This window comes from Saccostrea cucullata, unplaced genomic scaffold, assembly GCF_032062105.1.
Source record: "Saccostrea cucullata isolate Sc308-1 unplaced genomic scaffold, CSIRO_AGI_Scuc_v1 ctg496, whole genome shotgun sequence".
NCBI classification, from domain to species: Eukaryota; Metazoa; Mollusca; class Bivalvia; order Ostreida; family Ostreidae; genus Saccostrea; species Saccostrea cuccullata.
The window spans coordinates 970-27749 of NW_026930996.1; the positions used below are offsets into that span (position 1 = coordinate 970).

Genomic DNA, 26780 nt, shown 5'->3' on the forward strand with positions numbered 1-26780 from the left:
TTTTTAGATTATGGGCCATAACTTAAGAACCCCTTGGCCAATTATTGTCAAATTTGTCACAGGGTATCCTTGGCCCAAGGGCTACCATTGATACTAAAATAAGGGTTGAGACCTTTAAACAAGGGGAGATAATCAGGAAAACAAAACCAAAAGTACTGGTTGCTAAAAAATCTTCTTCTCCAGAACCACCTGGCAGATTTTCACCAAACTTACATACAAGGATCAGGATATGTTGAAGATTAAAAATTGTTCAAGGCATGAACCTCGGGCAAAGGGCGTGGTCTCAAGGTCACTTCAAAGTTGACCTAAATTTACAAATAATAAAAACGTTTATATTTTGCTTACTATTAGGACTAGGATCATCAAATCTTGTAAGTTGATGCATCTCAGGACTTCACATCATGTTAACTTAAAAGTAGGTCATGGTGACCTACTTTTTAAATTTTGTGGGCATTTGTTTTCAAATTGATTTGAAGGCATATTTCAGGCACTTTAAGGCCTATGATCATCAAACTTTGTCAGTTGATGCATCTTGGGTCCTTGAACAACGTCAGCTTAAAAGTAGGTCACCGTGACCTACTTTTTGAACTTTATGACTAATTCTTCTTAAAACATTTAATCCAATTATTTCAGACACTGAGAGGTTTAGAATCATCAAATCTTGTTAATTGATGCATCTTGGGACTTTAAAACATATTTATGAAAAAGTAGGTCACTGTGACCTACTTTTTGAATTTTACAGGCATTTGTTTTCGAATTATTTAAAAGGCATATTTTGATTACCTTCAGACCTAGGATCATCAAACTTGGTCAGCAGATGCATCTTGTGACTCTGAAAAATGTCGACCAAAATATAGGTCACGATGACCTAGTTTCAACATTTTATGGCTATATTTTAGTATCTTAGGTATTTATTGGCTTAGAATCATCAAACTTTGTGAGTTGATGCATCTTGGGTTTTCGGAGAGTAAAAAACAAAAAGTAGGTCACGGTGACCTACTTTTGACATTTAATGGCTTTATTTAAGTAATTATGGTACTTATTGGCTTAGAATCATCAAACTTTGTAAGTTGATGCATCTTGGGTTTTCGGAGAATGATGTCCAAAAAGTAGGTCACTGTGACCTACTTTCGACTTCTTATGGCTATATTTTAGTATCTTAGGTATTTATTGGCTTAGAATCATCAAATTTTGTAAGTTGATGCATCTTGGGTTTTCGGAGAATGATGTCAAAAAAGTAGGTCACTGTGACCTACTTTCGACATTTTATGGCTTTATTTAAGTATCTCTGGTAATAACTGGTTTAGAATCACTAAACTTTGTTTGTTGATACATCTTTGGTTTTTAGAGAATGTCGATCAGAAAGTAGGTCATGGTGACCTACTTTTGAATATCTCAGGTACTGTTTGGCTTAGAATCATCAAACTTTGTCAGTTGATGTATCTTGGGTTTTCAAAGAATGTAGACAAAAAGGTAGGTCATGGTGACCTACTTTTAAATATCTCAAATACTTATTGGCTTAGAATCTTCAATCTTTGTTTATTAATGCATCTTGAGTCCTCAGAAAATTTCAATCTTAATATAGGTCACTGTGATGTACTTATGGTTTTTTATAGCTTTATTATTAAAAATATTTTCAGTCATTATTGGCTAAAAATCATCAAACTTTGTCATTTGATGCAACTTGGGTCTTAGGATACTTAAGGTTAGAGGCTTCAAATAGAAGTGATAGATTGTACAATTTATCAGAAGAGCGATTCAAGGCCCTTGGGCCTCTTGTTTATTAACACCACCAATTTTCACTGAAATACTAATTCCATCTACGACACCTTATACGTCTCTCTGTATCGATGTCCGTTTTTGGTTTTCATATTTATAACGGAGTACTACATTTAACGCTTTGGGAAGGTGATGCTGATGAATCAGTAATAAATATTATTGAATTAATTTAAAAAGAAAATGTGCCTGAGAAGTTTGAAGAGTTTCTGTGCGCCGACAAAAAACAAAATCAAAATAAAAAAAAAAAATTAAAAAAAAAATCCGTGACCGTCGGGAGCCGGGAGTCTGGAAGACTAGATTTACTGCGTGCACGTTTGTTAACTTTTTTTCATTTGTCGTGGTTTTATGTACGTTTGTACTGCATAGATGATCGTTGGTTTTGCATTTATATATGTTTGTTATGTACGTGGTCGTTGATTTTGCTTTAATGTATATTTGTTCTGCGAAAAGGTCTGTTGATTATGCATTGTATATCATTTGTTAAGTTTTTATGGTCATTGAAATTAAAATAACTGTTTGTTTTCTCATTATGGTAATTTTTGCCCTTTCCGCTGCCCATAGTGTCAGATCAAAAAGTAAAATGAGAGCTCACAATAGCATCATGTAATAAAGAATCTGTGAAAGTATCACTAAATCTTATTCAGTGGTAAAGGAGGAATTGGGGATAAAAGATAGATATTGTACCCTTCAATATCAGCAGGAATGGCAATATCCATGTTTTGCTAACGGAGCCCAAATTATGTGTCAGATAAAAAAAAAATAAAATAAAAGAAGCTCTTTGGTACTATTTAACAAAGATTCTGTGAAAGCCTCATAAATTCTGTGAAGCCTCATTAAATTTCATTCAGTGGTAGAGGAGAAATGGGTACCCCATAGCGTATCAGACGAATGGATATACAGACAGACAGACGGGCGTACCAACTGGTGGATGAAAAACATCCCATCCTTATATTTCCCTTACCCCTGCCTGTCAACCGGGGGTATAGCAAGTCACGTTTATTATGAAGGAAACAACGAAAATTAATTTATAATCGTGTTTATAATGGGTATTCGGACAACATTAAAATATTCCGATATCTTCCGGTGTTCTAAATATTTATTTTTATTTGTTAGAGTATATATCAAACTTACTTTTGATACCGAGAATGTTGTTTTATGTGAAATATTGATGTCTCTACAGAGGTTTTTCTACAGACTTACGCGTCGCGGCCATTCAGATTTGTTGCATTGTAAAAGTATGTTGACTGTTTCAAGTGCGATAATGGACGGCAAACACTCATAAATAAGCCTTCTTACGATAGGTATCAATTTATTTTTACACCTTTGAATTTATTAATTATCAGCTCTTAAGTTAATAATTATTCGGAACTGGTCAAAATTCGGAACTGGCCAAACGACTCTAATATTTCGATACACTCTGTTTTCAAATATTTATAAATAAAATTTATTTTCATACAAAATAAACAACAATTGGTAATTAATTAAAAGTTAAATCCTGATATTAATAAACAATTTAGGAACACGGCAGTATAACAATAACTGATATATTGTAAAGTTCATTGACATCACATTACATCACTTCACACAACCTGTCATAGAGAAAGTTCCATACGTTGTCTGAGATTTCTGTTTTAGACCTGAAGATGAAGATCCGAGTCTGAAAGTCATTCTGGCGCCTTCCAGCACGTGTTCATAATGCTTGATTGGAGCATAATAAAACTCCTCTAACCACTCTGACTTGCAGGCTATTACCCCCGTAACACGAAGCAGACTACCACTGAGAGTCACGTGATCTGACACACCCTGTACCCACTGTCTCTTAGCGTGGTCCAGATTGTAAACTACTGTATCAAAATCCTTAGTGTTTGAATCACTGTCTTTGAGACACTTGTCTCTAAGTACATCTGGCGACAGAGCGAAGCACAAACGCGCCACACCGTCCGCCTCTTTATTTGTGAGCAGATGATAATGAGTGAAATCTGTCCATCGCTGTAAATCACACAAATCTTCAATGTCCACACAGTTGGACACTGATTTGAGGTAGAACATAAGTTTAGCCAGTGGTCGCTGGGGAACTCTGTCTCCCGAGGTTTCCATATCACTGTATCTACACCGTTACATGATAGCTAGGAACTTAGGGTTGTAATAAGCGCGTGATATTTATGTACTTCCTGTGTAATATACGTCCTATTATCGCTAAGTATAAACATATAGGTAAATACGTAATATTACATATGACTTTTGTTCACATTCTTTTAATCTATTATCTCAACAAAACAAACGAATCTTCCGTTAAGTGTACACAAACTGTGAACTATCAATTAACAAGATAATTTTATTTTTTTATTTTACGTTTTCAAAATTTCATTAATTCCAAACTTGTTTCTGAACATTAGTCTTGGAACGAGTAATGCGTTGATAGTCAAAAGATTAGAGCAATGAGCGAAAGTTCCGAGAGAGCATTTTCCCCTTTTTTGAGAATCCTATATTTCATATTGTATTCAAAGATAAGTTTATGCAACTGAAATCCATTTTCTGTGATCAGGTCATAGAATTTGGTATACATACGAAAAATTAATGCAGATCCTGGTTCAGTAAACGTCCTGTAATTTTCAGCTAACTTCACATTCATTTGCAAAATTCTTCTGTTAAAAACATTTTGATTGTAGACACAAGTACTCTGAAGTTAATATTAAAAAGATGCTTGAGTTTCTGATTGACAATATCTATGTGGTTTTTGGAGACTAGATCTTCCAACAATCTATTGGAATTCTAATGGGTGCTAATTGCGCCCCTTTATAAGCATTCCTTATTTGTACTCATACGAAGCAGAATTTGTACGAAATCTGATACGGGAAAAGAAAACACTTGCTGTGGCCTTCAACTCGACATTTTGATATAACGATGACATATTGTCAATTAACAATGGTTATTTCCATTCTTATGTCGATACGATATATCCTGGTGAGCTTGAGATAAAAGATACCACAGAGTCTGACAAAGCTGTTTCATATTTAGATAATTGATTTGAAAAAGACGTTATAGTTATCTTACTACGAAGCTTTATAATAAACGTGATAGCTAACTATTCATTAGTCAAACGTCCCTGACTTATGCAGCAATACACTTTCAACACCTGCATACGGGGTTTGTATAACTAATTTCATTTGAAACGCAAGAGCATGCTCTAAAATGTTAGGCCATTATTTTCTATCATGACAAGAAACACATGATGGATGTGGCTGGTCCGTAGGGGATGGTCACTCCTCCATGGCACTTGATCTCACCTCTGATCTCACCTCTGATTTTTTAGAGGCCCATGATTGCTCTGCTCCTGTTTTGTATTGTTTGATGGATTTTTGAGCTTAAATACTGTTCGTCATCTCCATATATGTCATGCCCCAAAAGGAGAGAATTCGATCAGAAAAGTTTACTTAAGCCTTGGCTTCATATGAGATATGTAGACGTAACATTAATCTTATTAATGATATGAGTTAATCAAACAGGATGACTTAGGATTTTTTCTTGATTCATGAAATTGCAAAGGTTCCAAAATTCACTTTACCAAATGCCCCACTATCAATCAATATTTGTACGAACAAAGATTATTCCATGTGGAAACCGTGTTTTTCTGCAATGGCCATATTTTACAAATGTTGAAACATGTCTATCTAACCAAGTACCGAGTCGCTTTGTCATTGCACTGTTGACTTTAGAAATGAATTTTTAGAATCAACAACAATACTATTTACAACAAACATATTTATGACATAACTGGTGCTCTGAACCAGGAAAAGATCGGCTCCCGATGCAATAGATCAAAGTGTTAACAAGATGAAAGGTTAGGTCTATAAAAGTCATCCAGGTTCTGCGAAAATTCAGAACCTCCAAACTTACCGACCAGGTAGGTAAACAATGCATTGTGACGTTGATGTCAAATTCTAAAATCATCTAAAATCGTAAAAGTAACGCCAGCTTGAATTCAGCTGCTATGTAAATCTGATCGAACCTTGTACCACATTAAAGATTTTATGATTATGCATTAGATATGAAGATAACGAATAGTTATTTTGCTCAAAAATCCACTAAAACGTTTGAATTAGAAGCAGATTAAACAAGGACATACAAAAAAACTTCAGAGGTGGGATTAGGTGCCACGAAGGAGTCAGTATCTGCCGAACAGCCACATCCGTTCTGTGCTCTGCGTCATGATAGGGTAACCAGGAAAATTCCGTATGGAAAGTTTCTTAACACTTGACTTAATGATAGACCGCATTTGCTGATAAGGTCATTGTTTCCACCATAGAATTTGCAAAAGATTAATTTTAAACGAGACTGTTCGCGATTAATAAATTTTGAAACCAAGAAAAGCTTCCCTACAAAGTATATGTAAAATGAATGGTTAGTGGTGATTAATATTCGCAAGTTAAAGCAGGTGGTGAAACAAGAGGATACACAGGCTACTGAAACATTTCGAAAGTTTATTACGTTGAATGTTGACAGAAAATATTTAAATAATAAGTATTATTTTTTATTGTAGCCGATCACCCACCTTCATAATGAATTCTTTTCTGTGCATTGGAATTGCCGTAATTTTCATCTCCACCGCGCTAGCGCAGTCTGGAAGATTTTGTAGATTTGTGAGTAGTAAACTGCTATTTTATAATATTTCCTATGTTATGAGTAAGAAATATTATTGACACGTATAAGAATTTAACAAAATCACCATTCAAAACGCGCCTTTACATGGAAATATCTGATAAAACACACTTTGTTTGCAGGATACCGACTGTTTCCCAGGTTACCGATGTATCAGGAACTACTGTCAAGGTAAAAGACTTTCTTTGTTAAAATACGGGTTTTGGTTAATTCGATAGACTAAGCCAATGTACATATAAGTCCTTATTGCCTATTGCAGCCTCTGAAACATTGCAGAGGGTAGATTATGCGTAATCAGGTTAATGGAAATAACAAATACATTGTGCTGTACGTTAAAATTTAATAAGATGTACTCTTGTAGTAAAAACGTATCATTTAGGGTACTATATACTTCATTTAGAGAAGATCATAATTTAAAATATATATTATGTTAACAATTATTACACTATCAAAATATTTCAATATTAATGCAATATAATAGGGCCTAATGAAATACTACATTCCAAGTATTCATTTACCATAACTTGATATGAACCGTATCCATATATTTATGTATTTCTTATACATGGAGACATGTTCACGTATAGATCTATGTTAGTACTTTCCGTGCTTTAAAAACGTTTAATTAGTCTTGAAACAGTTTCAGGAATCTTTTATAAACTTTTTGTACATTTTTGCCTAGTCTTAAAACAGCATAAATATTGTCCTGTTCTAAGGTCATTTTTTTTTTTTTTTTTTTTACAAAACTGGAAGTGGAGGATCAGGGCAATGCAAGAACGAATGATTTTGCAACCATGCACTATATAGTAGAAAATAAAACAGTTTCGAGTCGTACCCTTCCCTAAATGAGAAAGTTCACTTTTTAGCTCACCTGTACAGAATGCTCAGGTGAGCCTTTTTGATCGAAATTTGATGATTGTTTGTTGTTGGGGTCGTCGTCGTTATTGTCGTCGTTATAACCTTTTCACATTTTTTTTTAAAAATCTCCTTCTCCAGTACCAGTGCATCTTCGCTAGCCAAGGGTTTCTGATACGCTACTCTCCTCATAAACCCTTGGCCTACGGTGTTTATAGAAATGGGGATTTTTTTCCAGAGTTCTAATTGGATTTCAGTACACCCAGGTCGACCAATCAGCAATTGTTTTTCGTAAATGACGAACTTTGCGTTCGGGATACATCTTCACTCTTTAATCTCGGAAATGAAAAACGCAAGTAAACAACGATCCGTAAGATAACATTCAATTCTATGAATAGCCATGGTGTCATCCAATATCTTCTAAATATGTGATTAAGAATCTATATTGAAGCTTCAGATTTGTTCTATAAATAATGAATAAACATAACTCAATTATTGCTTCTTAATTATTCTTTTAAAAACTTTGATTTGATTTTTTTAACACGTGTCTTTATTTCTGGCGATGACGCAATCTGTGTGTACCTTATAGATTCGAGATCACGTGACGGAAAACAATCCCGTCTTTTGACTTCACCGTATGCCAAGGGTTTATGAGGAGAGTAGCGTATCAGAAACCCTTGGCTAGCGAAGATGGTACCAGTGGGCCAATTTAAACCAAATTAACACAACGTATTCCAGGATAAAGGTATTCAACTTTATTTAAATGAAGGGTCACATCAACTTCCAAAGATTTTTTTTACGTTTTGAAAGAGTGGATATAGAGTGAGATAATTAGAAACCATCTTCGAGAGAAGCAGTCGCCCGCGTGGCGCAGTGGTTAGAGCGTCTGCTCAAGAGTCGCGAAGTAAGGAGATGATCCTTACGTCGCGGCTTCGAATCCCACTGTGGGACATGTAGACCGGTCCTTCGGATGAGACCATATAAACCAAGGTCCAGTATTGCAGTAGGTGCTACCACGAAAAAGATCCCTCCCTGCTCAATGGCTCTGAGTGCCGAGTGTAGGACAAAATTTGCAGCTCTCCACCGGCAAGTGTTGGCATCTCCATATGAGTGAAAAATTCTTGAGAGGCACGTTAAACAATATACAATCAATTAATTAATCGAAAGAATTGAAAAAAATGAACATGTAAAGCTTTCTGGGGTGGTGTAGATTATAATTTGTTCAAATCAAGGCCCCAGTTGGTAGGATACCAATCGACGTTTTACACATGCAATCGTATTTATAAGTCCTCCAATGTCTAATCTCCTTAAATTACAGAGAGAAAAAACTTAACTGAAGCCTTTAGAACACACCTAGACCATCTTTTTTATTTTTTTTTCCCTCATAATTAAAACAATTGAAAACAATTATATATGTCTCGTTTGAGATTTACTCACATTTTAATTAGGAAAAAAGATTTTATTGTAAAAAAAAAAAAGTGGACAGTGTGGAAATCTGTGCAATTCCATCTAAAATTTGATTTTAAACATATACATTGATAAGTAAGCGCTTTCACATACTGTAAATCACTTTTTATTCGCGAGAACTTTATTTTCACATAATTACGCGAGACAGTGTGCTCGCAAAAATTTAATTCTCGTGTATAATAGTATTCCTTAAGATTATATAGAGCAATAACCACAATTCGTGAAAATTTTGTCTCGCTAATCAAGAGTCAATGACTATCTCGCGAAAATAAGGTGTTGCGAAAATTAAGTGATCTACAGTACTAGTACCGGTATACACGTTTCAGCCGATTTGATGGTTATCAAAACCCTTCTCTCTTAAAATGGGATATGTAAGCAAATTTAACCCATCATTGGGTCTCCTTTGGTTTAAATTTTCAACCATGTTATAGAGTTTTTTTTCTTTTTTTTTTTTTTTACCCGAATGTGAATGTAAAATATTCTGGCTGAGTACTTTATAATTTTGAATATATCCTGTATAAAATATAACGTATATTAATGTATATATTTTGATTTATTTTGAAGTTTCTGGTGGCTCTCAAATTTGTCGAGTGAGTTGCTTTGATTTCTTTTATACCATGCATTCTTTAAATACGATATGAATGTTTCATGAACTCTTTTTCTTTAATTGAATTTTGAACAATAAACCAGATGTTCATTTTCTTCTAGTCCGACATAGATTGTCCATTTGGCGAGAGATGTATAAACAGGCGTTGTAGAGGTACGTTTTTATTTACCAATAGAATAAGGCTAGAGAGAGAAGGATAGCTTAAATTATAGTAAAACAAAGATGCGTAGTGAAATACCAAATATATTTCACTTACCGAACTTGATATGAACAGTATCCATATATTTGTATTTCTTATGTTACATGGAGACATGTTCACGTATCTACACTGTATGTTATTACTTTCTGTGCCTTAAGAACGTTTTAGTCTTGAAACAGCTTCTTGAATCTTTCATAAACTCTTTGTACATTTTTCCTGGTCTTAAAACAGCATAAGTACGAGGCTTGTCCCAGAAAAACGCGAACTTTTTTAAAATTCCAAATACTATTCAACCAAAACTAATAATTTTGGGCATGCTATTTGGAAATCATCTGTTAGATATTCTGACAAAATATTATAGGCCTGTAATGTCATTTGCATGTCATTTGCATATAAAAACATGCATCATTTATCTGTGGTCGGCGCACGACAATTTTTTTGACTTTTACAAATAACATTGTGAATGAAGTTTTTGTTGATTTCAGGCTATATGGCCATATAATGTCAAAAATTTTACTTACAAAAATACTCTATCAATTGGTGTACTCGTATGTAAATTTCATTTATTTGACATCATTAATGACAAATATATGACGATGTATGCCAAAGCGCTTTGAATTAAACTGTCAAAAATGGTGACGTTAAGCGGTAATGTGGAGCACCAAATTATCAAGCAACACTAGTTTGAGTGGGATTTGACTCTTGTATTTGGAAAAAAGAGATGTTAACGATGAAAAAAATACATACATAACTTTGGAAAACAGGTTTATAGCAGAAAACAGAAAGGGGTTTGAGGTTGACTTGACTGGTTATCCGATAGAAGAGAATAGACCATATAAATAAAGATGAATTGAAAAGGCAAGAGCGGGACGTCATAGGCCTACGTGAAGATTGATTGATTGATTGTATACTGTTTAACGTCCCTCTCCAGAATATTTCACTGATATGGAGACGTCACCATTGCCGGTGAAGGGCTTCAAATTTGGGCCTATGCTCGGCAGTTACGGCCTTTGAGCAGGGAGGGATCTTTATCGTGCCACACCTGCTGTGACACGGGGCCTCGGTTTATACGGTCTCATCCGAAGGACCGCCCCATTTAGTCGCCTTTTACGACAAGCAAGGGGGTACTGAGGACCTATTCTAACACGGATAGCCACGGGGTGCCTACGTGAAGACCAATGTTAAATAATTCGATCAGTTAGGTTTATGATCGGAAGAAGATGATGAAGAAGAATGAACTCCACAATCTTTTAGTAACACTAGTATTTGAGATGTATAACTTGGTAACAAAAACAAAATTGAATACACTGCCGAATGTGTGCTTAAATGAATATTTTTAGAAGCACAGTTGCCAGAACAAAGTCGTAAACACTACGAGATACGTATTGACGTCGTCAGTGTTGCGCTGACAACTGATTTGATAGATTCGTTTACCCGATAGGAAAATGTTATTTATAGAGATATTTTACTGAAATTTTGAGGCATCATTAAGAAAAATCATGTTGATCATGATGTATGCCAATTTTTAACTTTATAGTCCTAGTGAAACAAAAGATATTGAAAATGATCGCGTTTTTCCGGGACAACCCTCGTATTGTCCTCTTCTAAGATCCTCCATTTTTTTTTTTTAAACCGGAAGTGGAGGATCAGGGCAATGCGAGAGCCATGCACTATATAGTAGAAAATTAAACTAAAGTTTCCAGTCCATCCTTACCTATAAATGAGAAAGTTGACTTTATAGCTCACCTGTACAGAAGGCTCAGATGAGCCTTTTTGATCGAAATTTGATGGTTGTTTGTTGTTGGTGTCGTCGTCGTTATTGTCTTATAACCTTTTCACATTTTAATCTCCTTCTCAAGTACCACTGGGCCGATTTCAGCCTAACTTGACACAACGTATTCCGTGATAAACCCTTTCAACTTTATTCAAAAGAAAAGTCACATCAACTTCCAAAGAATTTTTTATTTTTTTTGAAAAAGTGAAAATTGAGTGAGATAACTAAAAATCATCTTCGAAAGAACCGTCGGGTCAGAAAAGATGAAATTTATGTGAAACCTTGCGGAGGTAGTATAGATTCAAGGCTGTTCAAATGAATAATCTCTTCCTTGGGGATGGGGCCAAAATGGGGAGCAAATTTTTTCATAGAAATACCTAAGCAAAGTCAATTTCATGAATGCGGTCTTGATTTGAGCAACATTGAACAGCACTACCCTCAGAACTCTTTCACATTAATTTGATCTTTTCAGATAGTGTAGAATCTAATTTGTTCAAATCAGGACCCCAGTTGTAACAAAGATACCGACCAAAGTTTTACACAAGCAATCGTATATGTTATTCAAGGTCTAACTCAATATTTTAGAGAAAAATATCGAAACTTAACTAAAACCTAGCATATCCAGACCACCCTTGTTTGTTTTTTTTTACTCTTGGTTAAAAATATTTTTTAAAAAAATTTACCTGTTACTCGCTTAAAACGATGCTTAATGGTTAATTGATCATTGATAAATTTGCTAAATGGAAAATTGATTTAAAACATTTTCACATATCTGTTTAAGTCGATTTGGTGGTATTTTAAGCTCTTCTTTGCCACAACGACGTAAATGTAACCCATCAACTGGTCTTCTTGGCTAAAATAAAATCCAATTAATCCTTAGAGCTTGTTTTTTTTATACTAAATATGAATACAAAATATTCTGTCTGGGTGCTAAAAATGTTTTAATATATGATATTTCAGATACAAAGTTTATTAATATACATGTATATATTTTAATTTATTTTGAAGATTCTGATGGCCCTGATTTTTGTAGAGTGAGTTGTTTTGATTACTTTAATACCTGGCATTCTTTAAAAAAGAAATGAATATTTCATGAACTCCTTTTCTTTAATCAAATTTTAAACAATAAACCGGATTTCCATTTATTTTTAGTCCGACAGAGATTGTCCATTTGGAGAAAGGTGTATAAACAGGCGCTGTAGAGGTACGTCATTGCTGTACAATAGAATAAGGCTATATACTCTGAAAGAAAAACCTCGTGAAATTAACTAGTGTGCCTCGTAAAGTGTTTGTCGTGATTAGTAAACTTTCAGGTTACTGGTTAAGATAGTGAGTTGTGAAGAGGGGGTCGTATCGATACTCAGATACCTAGTGAAAGTCACTTATCTAGTAAATATACTCAATACTATGTAAAACTACTTTTAAGGTAGTGATTGTATGGACAGTAGATTTAGTTTTCTTAGTGACTAGTTATTTTTTACAGTGTACAGAGAGAAGAGAGAGGAAAAATTAGTAAGACCAAAATGCTTAAAAAGGGCAAAATTACAATGATTCAAAAGTATTTTAAATTGTTTACATTGCTCTTTTCTCAAATTTTAACATCTCCTTGTTTCGTTTTTTTTAGATTGCAGATATGTAAGTAGAGATGTTACTTCTAGTTTTAATTTAAAAAAACAAAAACTAATACAATAGCAATAGTTCAGGTAAATAATTCTCTGATTTCAAAAGTTAAATAACGGTTCTTGTTTGATCTCACAGTTTCTCATTGTTCATGCCACCCGATCCCACCTCTGAAGTTTTGCCCTGCTTCTGTGGCCCTTTTCACAAAAAATCTTACGACTAAGATAAATATTTTCCCTTTCTAAAAGAAGTATATTAGCTGAAGTAGGTCACCTTAAACTCTTTCATTCGTTTACAATTAGATTACATTGTGAAAAATATTTTAGAAAACAAGATGTGTTTGTGAAACACTGATGCCCCCGTATGGCAACATAGTGAAGATTAAACTTTACTTAAATGCAAATTTTATATATTGGTACCCAAAGTAGGGTCTCCTAACTGGAAATACTATTGTGAAATATGAAAGCCCTATCATCATCTGTTCCCAAATTATGGTCAGGTTAAAGTTTTTTTCATAAGTACAGAATTCTTCAAAATCAAGGTCAAAAGGTCAGGGTTATTGGTATCAAATAAAAGGTCTTGCCACAGAAAACACATATGTGAAGTATGGATTGATTGATTGTATATTGTTTAACGTCCCTCTCGAGACTTTTTCACTCATGTGGAGACGCCACCACTTGCCGGTGAAAGCTGTTAGTTTTGTCCAATACTCGGCACTCAAGACATTGAGCAGGGAGGGATCTTTATCGTGCCAGCACCTACTGCGACAAGGGAACTCAGTTTATACGGTCTCATCCGAAGGACTGGTCTCCACGTCCCACAGTGGGATTCGAACCCGCGACGTAAGGATTGACTCCTTACTTCGCGACTCTAGAGCATACGCTCTAACCACTGCGCCACGCGGGCGACGTGAAGTATGGAAGCCCTTGTCCTAACCGTTCAAAAGTTATGGCCAAGGTTAAACAGATTTTAAAAGTAGGTCAAACTCCAAGATCAAGGTCAGAAGGTCAAGGTTTTTGGTATTCAATGAAAGGTCTTGTCACAAGGATAACATATGTGAAGTATGAAAGTATGAAAGCCCTAGCCCCTACCGTCAAAAAGTTATTGCCAAGGTTAATGTTTTTTCATAAGTCCGGAAATCTCTAAGGTCAAGGTCAAAAGGTCAAGGTTATTGGTATCCAATGAAACCCCTAACTTTAACCGTTCAAAAGTTATTGCCAAGGTTAAAGTTTTTCATAAGTCCGGAAATCTCAATAGTCAAGGTCAAATGGTCAAAATTATAGGTATCTAATAAATGGTCTTGCCACGAAGAATAAATATGTGAAGTGTGGAAGCCCAAGCCCGAACCGTTCAAAAGTTATGGCCAAGGTTAAAATTTTTTAAAAGTAAGTGAAACTCCAAGGTCAAAGGGTCAAAGGTCTTGATATCGAGTGAGAGGTCTTGTCACAAGGATTAAATAAATAAAGGATGAAAACACTAGCTACATGTACTACCCTTTTAAATATATGGTCAAAGGTTTGTTTTTTAAAAGTAGGTCAAACTCCAAGGTCCAAGGTCAAAGTTCTTGGTATCTAGTGAAGGGTCTTTTTACAAGGATTACATAAATGAAGTATGGAAGCTCTAGCCCTTACCGTTGAAAAGTTATTGCCAATGTTAAAGGTTTTTTTCATAATTATGGAAATCTTCAAGGTCGAAAGGCAAGGTTGGTGGTGAAAGGTCTTGCCACAAGGAATACATATGTGAAGTATAAATGTCCTACTGTTCAAAAGATATGGCGAAAGTAAAAGTTTGGAATTTTTGTGATAAAGTGGGTCAAACTCCAAGGTCAAGGTCAAAAGGTCTAATTTGGTGGTACCCAAAGAAAGGTCTTGTCACAAGAAATACACGTCTTAAATATGAAAATCATAGCTCCACTAAATCGAAAGTTATGGGCAAGGTTTTTGCGGACAAACAGACAAACAGACAGAGAGACAGACGGACGGACACGACCAAAACTATATCCCCCCGGAACTTCGTTTACGGGGGCATAAAAACTACATGTGATATCTTTCTTGGACAAAATGTTACTGTGTTGTCAAATTTAATCATAGGGTTAAGATTGTTTGTGAATTTTTATCTGAAGCTTAGTGTCACTTCTCATGATAACTTCTATTTCCTAAACGTATTTTATTTTGTAGACTGGCTGCCCTGGTAATCTAGTTTGCAGGTATAGATTTCCACGATACGAATGTGTTCAAGGTGAGATGAAAATACTTTACTTTAACACCTACATGTACGAGAGCGTATTTAAAGCCCTGTATATTTATCGATAAAACAATAAAAATACTGTCGGTCTAAATTAATTCAGGACTTAACGGTTACATCCTCTGCAGACAAAAAACGTAATCCGCACAAGGGGATAATAATGTAAAAAGAATTGCAATAGTTGCAAAAAGACGTTAATTGTATATAGATTAGGTTCAAAGTAATAATACCATCGTTTTCAACTTGATAATCACCTAAATACAAATATGTAAAACATGCTATAGTGTGTTTCGTCTCTTATGGTATGTTTTAATGATGGCTGGACTCATTGTTCAAGATATTTTTTTGATTGACTGATTGATTGTATATTGTTTAACGTCCTTCTCGAGAATTTTTCACTCATATGAAGACACTTGCCGATGGAGGGATGCAAATTTTGTCCTATACTCGGCACTTAGGGCCATTGAGCAGGGAGGGATCTTTTTCGTGCCAGCACCTACTGCGACACGGGACCTCGTTTTATACGGTCTCATCCGAAGGACCGGTCTCCACGTCCCACAGTGGGATTTGAACCCGCGACGTAAGAATTGACTCCTTACTTCGCTATTTTTTTAATGATAAATAACACAAACATACATTTTTCTTTCAAAATCAGATGCTTCTCTCACTTTAAAAGCGATATTTGTTTACTTAAACAACCTAATATTTGGCCAAGCCACACAATTGGATGAATTTGCAAAAATGCAACTTTACTGTCGAATAAGTTTTTTTTTTTTTTTTTTTTTTTTTTTTTTTGAAAAGTTTATGAAATGTATGAAGATTCCTTGCATCAAAGTTTTTGGGGACATTTTCAGGAATTAATTTTTCATTTTACACAATTAAAATTTCTTAATTACATTTTGTTTGAAAGAAATATTGAAAAAATTATCAGAGTAACTCTTCTGAGTGGGAGATAAGAACATTTGTTTTGTGTTATGTTTCCTTAAATGGATCACTTAGAAAACGGGTTAGGACCTAGTTATTTATATAGGGATAGGATGAAATTAAGAAGAAATATTCATTGAATATAGATATACTTGGATCTGTGTACAGCTCAACAAACTTTTTTAACTCACATAGTTTTTCGCACAAATTAAGGTCACATAGTTATATTGCAAAACTGTGTATTGTGACAACAAAATATATTTTAGAATTGATTTATAACTTAATTTTGATCATATTCCATTACTTAAAACATAATTCACATATGATATTTGGTAGAATTTTGATATGTTCTTGGCTGATATATTATGAGAGACCAATTGGTTTTTTCACGTTTTCTCTTCAAATGCAACCGTCTTTGTATCCGCTTATTTTTTAGCATACCTTTGCCTTGCCTTAATACATAAACAGTGCACTTCGTGTAACTTCTGTATTTTCTGTACATAAACATGACACTAAGGCGCGAGAAGATAGAAGTATTTATCATCTGTTAGGCTGCTTTCCATGTTAAAAAGATGGCATTTTTCAGTTAAACTTCTTGGAATCTAGCATCATGAAAGATCCCTTCCAACGCAAAATTTCCAAAATTTCAGACCATAAATGTAAAAGAATTTTCTGTTCAATATTTACAATTTACTGTGTTGAAAGATAAACAATACTTTATTATCCTATTCTCTCACATGATTTCTTTATAGTTTTATCATTTTTCGGCGCTGCATTTCGACAAAACCAAGGAAAGTATGGAAAATGTGCGAAGTGCCTAGGAAAATATGCATCTGTGAGAAGTCAATTTGAACATTTCAACCAAATTGTTTCAAAGAATATTTGATTAATTACTTTGTTAATACCTGTGATAGAATCATACACATTTAACATCATACAATTTATAAACAAATTCCCTTTAAGAACATTCACTTTTAAAACATAAGATAATGATCTTTAGAGAATATGCACCTTTAACATGAAACATTTAATGATATAACGGTTATGTCTCGCACTGAAAGTGAAACTCGATAATTTTTAAGTTTTATTGTAAGAAAAATGTGACTTTATTTTGTGCGAAAAACCATGTGAGTTTAAAAAGTTTGTTGAGCTGTATTTACTGGAGAGATTGATTAGCACAACTTTTGTATCATGATACTCAAGTAACAAGAAAGTTTGCTCTCTCGCAGTTTGAAGTATGTAGGCAGTTCATTTTGCAGTAATGTTTCAAAAGACATTAAAAACATTCATCAGAAATAAGAAATTCAATGAATTTTTGGTTAAGATTTATTCATTTATAATTTGTGTTACAGAAAATATGGGGATACGTTGCGTAAGTTAAACTAATTTTTTTCCTCTGTTGCATTTGATAACATCTTTGATAATTTATCATTGAAATTAATAAACATAACATTCTTTTCGTCTATTTAAAAAATTATGATAAAATAAAAATATTGTAAAATTGTGTATCTAAAGAAAGCTGAATTTAAAATTGAAGGACGTGGTGATGTAAACGAAAACTTTTTTTCTCAGAGAACTAACAGAGACTGTCCTTTTGGGCAATACTGCTGGAGAAGACGGTGCGTTATCTTCCCATTTGCAGGCTCCGCCGATCAATCCCAAGATACCCAGGCAACCGGAACTGAAAGCGGAAATGGAATGTAAACAAGACTGTTTTATGTATTGATTATATTGAATAAAAATTTGGAGTGGTATATGACTTATTCTTTTTATCTATGATGTTATAGTATATAACATGTATGTCGAGATTAAGTTCCTTGTCCAGATTCATCAAAAACAGATTAACAAGTACCGCATGGCTTCTTTGCTATAATTAGAGTGAGATTTAAACCGTTATTTCAAATAAAACTCCAAAAAATTGTAAAAAGGAAATCTTGTATAAAAAAGAAATATAAAATCTTTCATATGACTTTTTGATGGACGATGAAAATGACTTTTTTAATTTAACGGAAATATCGAAGAACAAAATGGTCACATAGAAGAAGAAAGAAGGATCACTAGAAAATTGAGAAAAAGAATTGATATTAATTTCATTTTTTTTAAGTTGTCAATTAAAGATAAACCCAATAAAACCTTTCAGATTTTCTCCCAAATCAGATATCAGAACAGTATGCAACTGAGCCACTGACACGAGGAATTGGTTTGTTTTCCCATTTAGGAAGAAAACAAGAGTTAAATATTTGCTAAATATCGTTGTTTTTGTCTTAAAAATGATACCTAATACATGTATATATTGATATGAATTCTTATTTAATTGAACTCACAATTCCTTTTTTAATCATTAGCATACTGGGTCTTGTTGAAATGTACTTTACATAATATCGAAGAAAGGGAAAAGTAAAAAAAAAAAATTCCTAAAAACCTTAGACAAAAGGGTTTTAAGAAAAAATAAATAAATGAAAGATTTTGAACACATTAAATAACAGGCACGTAGCATCGATTTTGTTTTGAAAGTGAATGAATTTTTTTTATTTACCTGAAAAAGCTGACAAGAAAAAAAAAAAAAAAAAAAAAGAAAGGAAAAGAAAATAAATAAAGCAGGAAAAAATATATAGTATGTCGAAAAGGATATTTTGTTGTGTATTTGTGTTTGTGAGGTGTGTGTACGTGCTTGATTTCAATTTTTCAAACAGGATAGTGTGTGTGTGTTGTATGAGGGAATGTTTTCAGTGTGTATGTGTGTGTGTGAGGGTGTGTGTGGTGTAGAAATGAAGTTTTTAAAAATAATTTTTAGAATGCTATATCAAAAATATACTATGGTCAATTTGATACTATAACAACAAATGGGCTGGGTAATTCTATATATCTGTTAATTAACCTGAATCTGCATTTTCCAGGTATGCTTACATTTCGCTATGGCGTGCTCATACTGTATTGTTTTCCATTTAATGTTAATTTCTATGATAAACTTTTATTCTTTTTTGTCAAGCCTAATCCTACGGACAATGTTTTGAATTCGGAATAATTTGCATAGGATTCTATTATGCTAGAGTTTTTTCACAAACCCCATACTTTTTTGATTTAACTTAATTTTATCCTCTTGAAATGGATTGCACAGACAAAGGATGCACACTCCTCCATGGCACCTGGTCCCACCTCTTATGTTTTGGAGGTCTGTGTTTGCTTTGCTCCTATTTTATATTGTTTAATGGACTTTTGAGCTTGAATACTGTTCGTTATCTCCATATATTTCATCTGTAAACAAATCCCTTAAACCTTGGTTTGTTATTTGTGGTAAGTTTCTGTAAATTTCATAAACTTCTGAAGAAGTTAAAATCAGAAAGAAAACACTGACAATAAACTTCAGGCGATGGAGGTGACATATGTAAGAGTTAAAAAAATAATTTAACTTAATGAGCTTATCTGATTCAGAACAAGTAATCATCGTCTTCCAATAGAAGTTGTTAGATGGAATAATGTTGAAATAGTGCAATTTGTGTAATAATAATCAGATAGGAGACGAATTTCATTACTTACTGGGATGTAATGCACTATGTAGTATTCGAAAAGATTTTTTTGTTGCAGAAATACTATGTCCAAATATTATAAAATTCTGTAATTTGATGACAAGTACTGATCCAGCATTCTTACGAAAACTGTGTATATTTATCACCAAAATGATATATGTAAAAGTTAAAAATAATAATTTAATTTAATGAGCTTATCAAATACATTTGTATTTTTTTGAATGATTCATTAATTTCTAGTGATTTAAATGCTATCAATCGATATGTGTACGTACAAAGATTGTTCCGCATAGAGACCGTGTTTTTCTGCAATTTCTTTGATTTACACATGTTAAATTTAAACGTGACTACCATCTAGCAAAGACGGGTCACTTTGACATTGCACTGTGAATTTTCGAAAATGAAATGTTCGAATCAACAATATGATTTAACAAACATATTTATGACATAACTAGTGCTCTGAACCGGGAAGTGATTGATTCCTGATTAAAGACAACGTGTACTACAAGATGAGAGGTTAGGGACTATAAAAGTCAGTCTGGTTCTGCAAAAAATTCAGAATCTCCGTACTTACCGTGCAGGTAGGTAGGCAAACTTTAGTGACTAGGAGGTTGTTACATAAGCAACATATATATATACTTCAAATTAATTGATGGAAGATTAATTGCCCTCATTAGTTAAGGATATTTTTACAAATCCATATTTCTTTTTGGATTTTATGTGCTGCAGTGAATGATCTTACGAAAGGATTTGTTTTTAAATGATGACATTGTTTTCTTCCCACTGTAGCTCCCTAGTGTCCGCCACAATGACTTCTTTTCTGTGTCTTGGAATCGCTCTGATTTTCATCTCCGCTGCCCAGGCGCAGTCTGGAGGGTTTTGTCGATATGTAAGTAGTGAACTTTTAAAAAATGTCGTAGAAAGAGCTAGATATACTATTAAGAATTTCAGATATGAATTTCAATTGAATTCGCATGATTCCTTTACATGTCAAATATTTGATAAAATATACTTTTTTAGGATTCGGATTGTCCCATTGGTTACCAATGTTTCAATAACTACTGTCGAGGTAAAAAACTTATGTTTTTGAAATAAAGTTTTCTTCATATTGTGAATCTAAAACAAAGTCACATAATTTTTTTTTGAAATTAATTCCAAATCGTGCTGAAGGAGTCAGCACTTTTTGTTTAACATTTCTTTCAAATATTGAAACTGATGGACTATTTTACATGACTAAGGTTTAATTACACACGTTAAAATTATTGCTGTTCAATATTTAATATTTCAATTGTCATTCAATTATAAATTATATAATTTTAAAATAATTCTAGTTCAAACTTTTTACAAGAGATTGCACCTACCAAAACGTTTCATCATTGTTCAACATGTATATTGTATTGTCCTTATTATTTATAAACATTTATAAACATTTATAATATTTGGTTATTGTACTTCTGCTTTACCTTTCAGAGTATATGATAATTTTACAAATCTAATGAAGCAATAAAGTATATTAATTTTATTGATATATTTTTATTTTGTAGATAGTATTAGCTCTCAGAGGTGTCGTGTGAGTTAAAAAGATTTCTTTCAGACATAAAAATTGTTTTAAAAAGTTTATTGTTAACAATTGTATTGTATTGTTTAATGGACTTTTGAGCTGAATACTGTTCGTTATATGCTTATATTTTATTGTAAACAATTAACCTTTTTTTTTTGGTCAAGTATGATTCTGATTGTTCATTTGGCGAAGTGTGCATTAACAGACGGTGTCAAAGAGATAATATAGGAAGAGGTAAGTGAGTGATGGCCAATATATTTGTAACGAAAACTCAAGAGAGAAACGAATTAGTATTGTAAAAAGTCCTTAAAGAATAACCTTTTTCAAAATGCCAAATTAAATTACAGTTTACATCAGATAACTCACGACCTTCCATTTCTAATTTTTTTACGTTGATTTTTTTTCCAGATTGCAGAACTGTGAGTGCATAATTTTTTTTCTAGTTTACTTTTTAAAAGTAATATGAAAAATGGAAAATGAAATTGAAAAATATATTTATCAAAAATTCAAAAATGTGTTAAAATGTAAGTATTATATAAACAAGCATTCAGAAAGAAAGATCAATAACACAATTTGGTCCCACTGTTTGATTACTTCTTAAAAATAGCTTTAAATGTTGATTTGTTTTTATTGAGTTCGATTTTATTTATATTCATTTTCCAGCAATAGCTTTTTGAGATAAGTAATATAAATAAGTTGAAGTGGGAAAATAAGAAATTGAAATTTTATCATTAAAATTTAGCAAAAATATCAAAAATGTGTTTAAAATGTAATGTCTATTATATATAGACATATCAAAAATGTGTCAAAAATATAATGTTTATTATATAGATAAGATGAAACAAATTCAGTGTACATTTTATTTTTATTGATCAATTTTCCCCAGAGAGATATTATACTTGTATAAACACACATATATTGGGTAATATGCACATACCATCGAACTTTTGGTACTTGATTATATTTCAAGAAGCATGAGTAGTATCTCTCTTTTTTTAAAATCATCATATCACAACCACATGCTCTTTCCTCCATTGCACCTGATCTCAATTCTGATGTTTTTGGAGATCCGTGTTTGCTCCGCTCCTATTTTGTATTGTTTAATGATCTTTTGAGCTCGTATACTTGAGAAATCTCTTTTCACCCGTTATGCAAATTATCCCATGTTTCCCAGTATCGTTGATGTTCCTGGCATACTATACTAACTAGACAGTGATTCCTTATATTTTCATTTTATTGTGAGATTTTTAATGTAGATAAATATATTTAAATTAAATTGGCCTCCCATATCAATTTCAATAGTCCTCGTCTACTGACGTCAAACACAAAGACAGCCGCACGAAATTTACATGCATGTTTGGCCTTTTTAGCATCAGGCACAAAGACAGACGCGCATGAGATTTACATGTATACTAGTACTTGGCCTCTTTGGCTCCTGACCTATTGATTTGCCTAATTTACATTCCGGTGGAATTATCTAGAAAAATACTCCACTAACTTTCAAATAATTATCACAGAGAAAACAAATAGAAATGGAAATATTGTTCTTTATCTCCATATATTTCATCAAGCAGATCTATCTGACAGTGAAAAGCTTATGCAAACTATTTTTTCTACTATGTATGTATATAGTGATACCTAAATTGTATAATTCCAGGTATTAATATTTATCATCTATTTTTAAGTGTTTGACTTGTGTTGGGTACTTTATTAGGTTAGATTTTATCGGCAAACCTTGATTGGTTATGTTCGAAGATGTCGACCTCAAATACGCAAGGAATGATTTAAAATTGAAATTAAAAAGTAAATAATATTTAACTTAAAAAAAGAGGCTTTGGTTTTGCTGTTATTTTTCATATGAATTGTTTTTTTATTTTCAGTATGGATGTCGATTTGGTTATAACTGTCAATACGACTTCTTCACAAGGCGATATGAATGTGTTAGAGGTATGTCAGAAAAATTACAACCCTACCTTCAATATAATACAACCTGGATGTACTTATTTCTTTAAATTTCAAAATTATTATTTATGTAAATTCTGTTCTGTTAATTTTACTTGATAGATAGTGAACGTACAAAATAAACAAATTGTTGCTGTGTAATAAGTTGCAGTGTATTTTTGTTATTATATCATCCATAACATGTCAACCTCAAATCTTTTTTATCTTAAATGTAATTTTTTATATGTTTCTTTTTTCCCTAGATGATTGCAGACGGGTAAGTTTTATTCTCAACTACGAATGACGTTAACTTGATTTAGTTAAACTTCTGAGGTTATCAGTTGTGTTGTGGTGTTACAGACTTCGATTTCTTTGATGTATTTTTTTGTAGACCGGATGTCCCTTTGGTCAAGTTTGTCGGCCGTTTGGATTCACCGGAGCATATGAGTGTGTTCCAGGTAAGAGAGAGAGAGAGAGAGATTAATGTTGGAGACTAAATCAGATACTGTAAAATCACATATTTTCGTGGGGTCAAATTTTCGTGGTTTGAGTAAAAACTCTTGGTTCGTGGGGATTTGAAATTGTTGAGTAGTTATGTAAGTTACATTTTACGTTTCTTTGTGGATATGAATTCGTGTGTCTCTTCATACCTCGAAAACAACGAATATTAAACTCCTACGAAAATTTGTGATTTCACAGTATACGTTGATGCTGGTCCTAAGAATTTAAGAAGTTTCTAAAATTATGACATGGATGATAGTGTGTTAAGTTTATTTTATTTTTCATTTCATTACAGATAATACATCTAGAACTTGCGTAAGTTGAACTTACTTTTTTTCATTATATTTGATAAAGTGTTGGTATTGTAATATCTTGTCTCGTACAGTGTATGTGTCATAAAGAAATGGTATCTTTAATGCTATATTTCTTAGAAATTTACTACAAATGTAGAGTAAAAAAAAAAAAAACACTAGAGAGATATACATATATTATAAAAAGTAACGAATAACGCTAAGACATCTCTTTTTTAGTCTTTATTGAGCACATTACGTTAAAAACGAGAGTCCGAAATAAAGTTCATTTTTTTAGCTCAACAACAAAATGCTGGTATAAAATGCAGTTCTCATCGTCTTAATTAAATTCCATTTTGTGGACACATAAGTATACATGCAGTCTTTGGAAACTGTCGAAAATTTTGCTTATTTTATCAATATAAAAACTTGGCTGAATGTCTTAGTACAATGGCCAACAGAAACGGATATTTCCTGATAATAATATTACTTAACACCTTAATGCGAACCAGACATAATTATCATACAAAGGTACATTTTAATGTATAACCATTAAGTATATGTAGGAGTATTCCTAAAATTATGTATCTTGGGGTTTTTTCTTTTGTTTTTTTTTTATGGTCGATACAATGACCTTATTAGCAAATACAAATAATCATCACGTCCAATGCTGACAAGCATTTTTCATGCTTATTGTTAGGCTATTATTCATACACTAAATTTTCTACGGATTTATTCGTTTACCTAATCATAAGAAAGAGCTCACGTCGGGTGCGACAGGGGATTCTTACTCCTGGATGGTACCTTATCCCTCCTCTGATGATTTTGGAGGTCCGTTTTGCTCCCGCTTTGTATTGTTAACATTGACTTTGAGCTTGAATACTGTCTGTTATCCCCATATTTAACTTCAAAACATAATCAATATTGCATTCTTTCTTCCTGTAAAAAACAATTGAGATCAGAAATTTGGAACTAAAACATCGACAATTTTTTTGAAAACGTCTCTCTTGAAGGTTAAATTGAAGAATGTAAATTATGCCATACGTATGAAATCTGTTTTTTTTTCCAGTTTTCCGACAGAGACTGTCCTTTTGGGTACTACTGTAATTTTAGAAGACAATGTGTACGCGATATCTTCCCAAGAGCTGCTGGATCTGCCTCTCAATCTGCAGGTTCCCAGGCAACCGGAACGGGAAATTCAATGTAAAACCAGATTATGATATATGATTTGAATTAAAACTTGGAGTGGTGAATGGCTTATTCAATTCTTTCTTTGATGTTTGAAGCCTACTGGTTCCCTTTCTTGTCAGGATAGTTTTTTTAATGACGATGAATTACTAATTTGGATTGAAGTAAATTTTTGAATAAATGTAAGTCCCTTATTTAAAGACACACTGAGTTCAATCATAAGTTAAAATAAAATACATATTACAACACACAGTATGCAACAGTAAGATCAGTCATCAATAACTGTATGAGGTTTTATAATTTTTATCTTGAATGTCATGCAAGTCATGGATGATTTTTTCCAATATATAGAACAATTTAGCAGTATTTTTATTTGAATTCCATGTGTACGTTTTAAACATCACTTCCATTATCAAAGGATCCTTTAACTACGTCACTCTCAAATAATTCTCAATTCATACTAATTAGGAGTTACAGTGATTAACCAAAATTCTGATATTTTTTAAATTTTGATCATCCTACTAAAAATTCTTGCTATTCAGTTACACTTTTGGAACATTTCTATGATAACCAATTCAAATTGCTAAATATATGAATATATAAATTTCAAAAAGTGGTAGTCTTGAAGTGGGGCAATCAAAAACTGATGCTGTGGTCTGGGATTTTCTCGTTTCTGGCGCCGCGTAAAACCTAGTACTTATAATAGATATTAACTGTTCCTTCTCCAAATGACCCCTAAATTTTTTTTCGGTCTGTGTAACATGATAGGCGTTTGCACGATAAAGAACATTCACTGTTCAATCGTAAGTGTCATGAATTTGTGTTAGAGTGAAAACCGGTATTAGGTGACGTCTTAAATGTGTTAAAATCTCTTGCAATAGACGTAACACATTAATTAATCAATAAACAAGCTACAAAACGAGGAACATATATACATTGCAAAAAAAACTTTTCCCCGCTGTAGCTGGACGGCAAGGAATGCTCACTCAAATCCTATGACAACTCAAATTCTATGACATCTGGTATAGTGGTTCTGTAGAAGATTTGTAAATGATTTCACCCATTTTTGCCATGGGCTCAGGTGAGGTAAAAGGTAACTATTTTTCATTTCAGGGAGGAGGAAGGGGCATTACTGCAAATAATAGTGTTTTTCTGCTATATATTGTAATGTATATCTTGGTAAAACTATTGCAGAAATCCCTTCTTCAACCAAAATTACATCACAAAAACTGGATGAACTTAGGAAAAGATTTATGCTGTCTCAAATTAGGAACAACCTACTTAGATGTTCTCAGTGTAGGAAAGATTCTAGAATATGTCTTAAAACGAAAACATTTTCTACGTCACATAACACTAACATAGCCTTGTAAACATGTCTCTATGTATAAAAAATACAAGTATGCAGATACTATTACCGGTAATATCATGTTTGGTTATTGTGATATATTGGGAACGTACCATTTTGTAATAATGTTGCATTATTATTTAAATGATTTGCTATGGTAATGTTTGTAAATGGAATACACCGTAATTTTTATCTTTTGTAAAATAAGAAATAAATTATTGTAAATGATTGATATGGGCTTAAAACACTGCATTTAAATGAACCATAATTGAAAATTCGATAAAAGTTGTGCATAATTT

General features: G+C 32.9%; 1 protein-coding gene and 3 long non-coding RNA genes across 4 annotated transcripts; 3 read left to right on the plus strand and 1 right to left on the minus strand.

Annotated features, from left to right (window-relative positions):
• Positions 1–3199: 3199 nt before the first annotated feature.
• Positions 3200–4172, minus strand: LOC134230977 (uncharacterized). Its single transcript, XM_062712849.1, has 2 exons — positions 4132–4172; positions 3200–3886 (listed from the first exon to the last, which is right to left on the minus strand). Exons 1-2 carry the CDS (start codon positions 4170–4172, stop codon positions 3355–3357), a joined length of 573 nt encoding a protein of 190 aa, XP_062568833.1. The 3' UTR covers positions 3200–3354.
• Positions 4173–6335: 2163 nt separating this feature from the next.
• On the plus strand, positions 6336–12544 carry LOC134230948 (uncharacterized). Its single transcript, XR_009984461.1, has 6 exons — positions 6336–6419; positions 6561–6609; positions 9325–9350; positions 9469–9520; positions 12349–12374; positions 12493–12544. It is a non-coding gene; the product is annotated as an uncharacterized LOC134230948 (long non-coding RNA).
• Positions 12545–15134: 2590 nt separating this feature from the next.
• Positions 15135–17882, plus strand: LOC134230949 (uncharacterized). Its single transcript, XR_009984462.1, has 3 exons — positions 15135–15198; positions 17481–17500; positions 17701–17882. It is a non-coding gene; the product is annotated as an uncharacterized LOC134230949 (long non-coding RNA).
• A 2289-nt stretch (positions 17883–20171) lies between these two features.
• LOC134230950 (uncharacterized) lies at positions 20172–21450 on the plus strand. Its single transcript, XR_009984463.1, has 5 exons — positions 20172–20236; positions 20445–20544; positions 20676–20724; positions 21200–21225; positions 21381–21450. It is a non-coding gene; the product is annotated as an uncharacterized LOC134230950 (long non-coding RNA).
• The last annotated feature ends 5330 nt before the right edge of the window (positions 21451–26780 follow it).

Bases quoted from the DNA above. Each gene is read 5' to 3' on its own strand.
- LOC134230977 (XM_062712849.1), bottom strand. From the start codon at position 4,172: ATGTTCAGAAACAAGTTTGGAATTAATGAAATTTTGAAAAC. The intron at 3,887-4,131 runs GTAAAATAAAAA...GTAACGGTGTAG, and splicing joins ATTAATGAAATTTTGAAAAC to ATACAGTGATATGGAAACCT.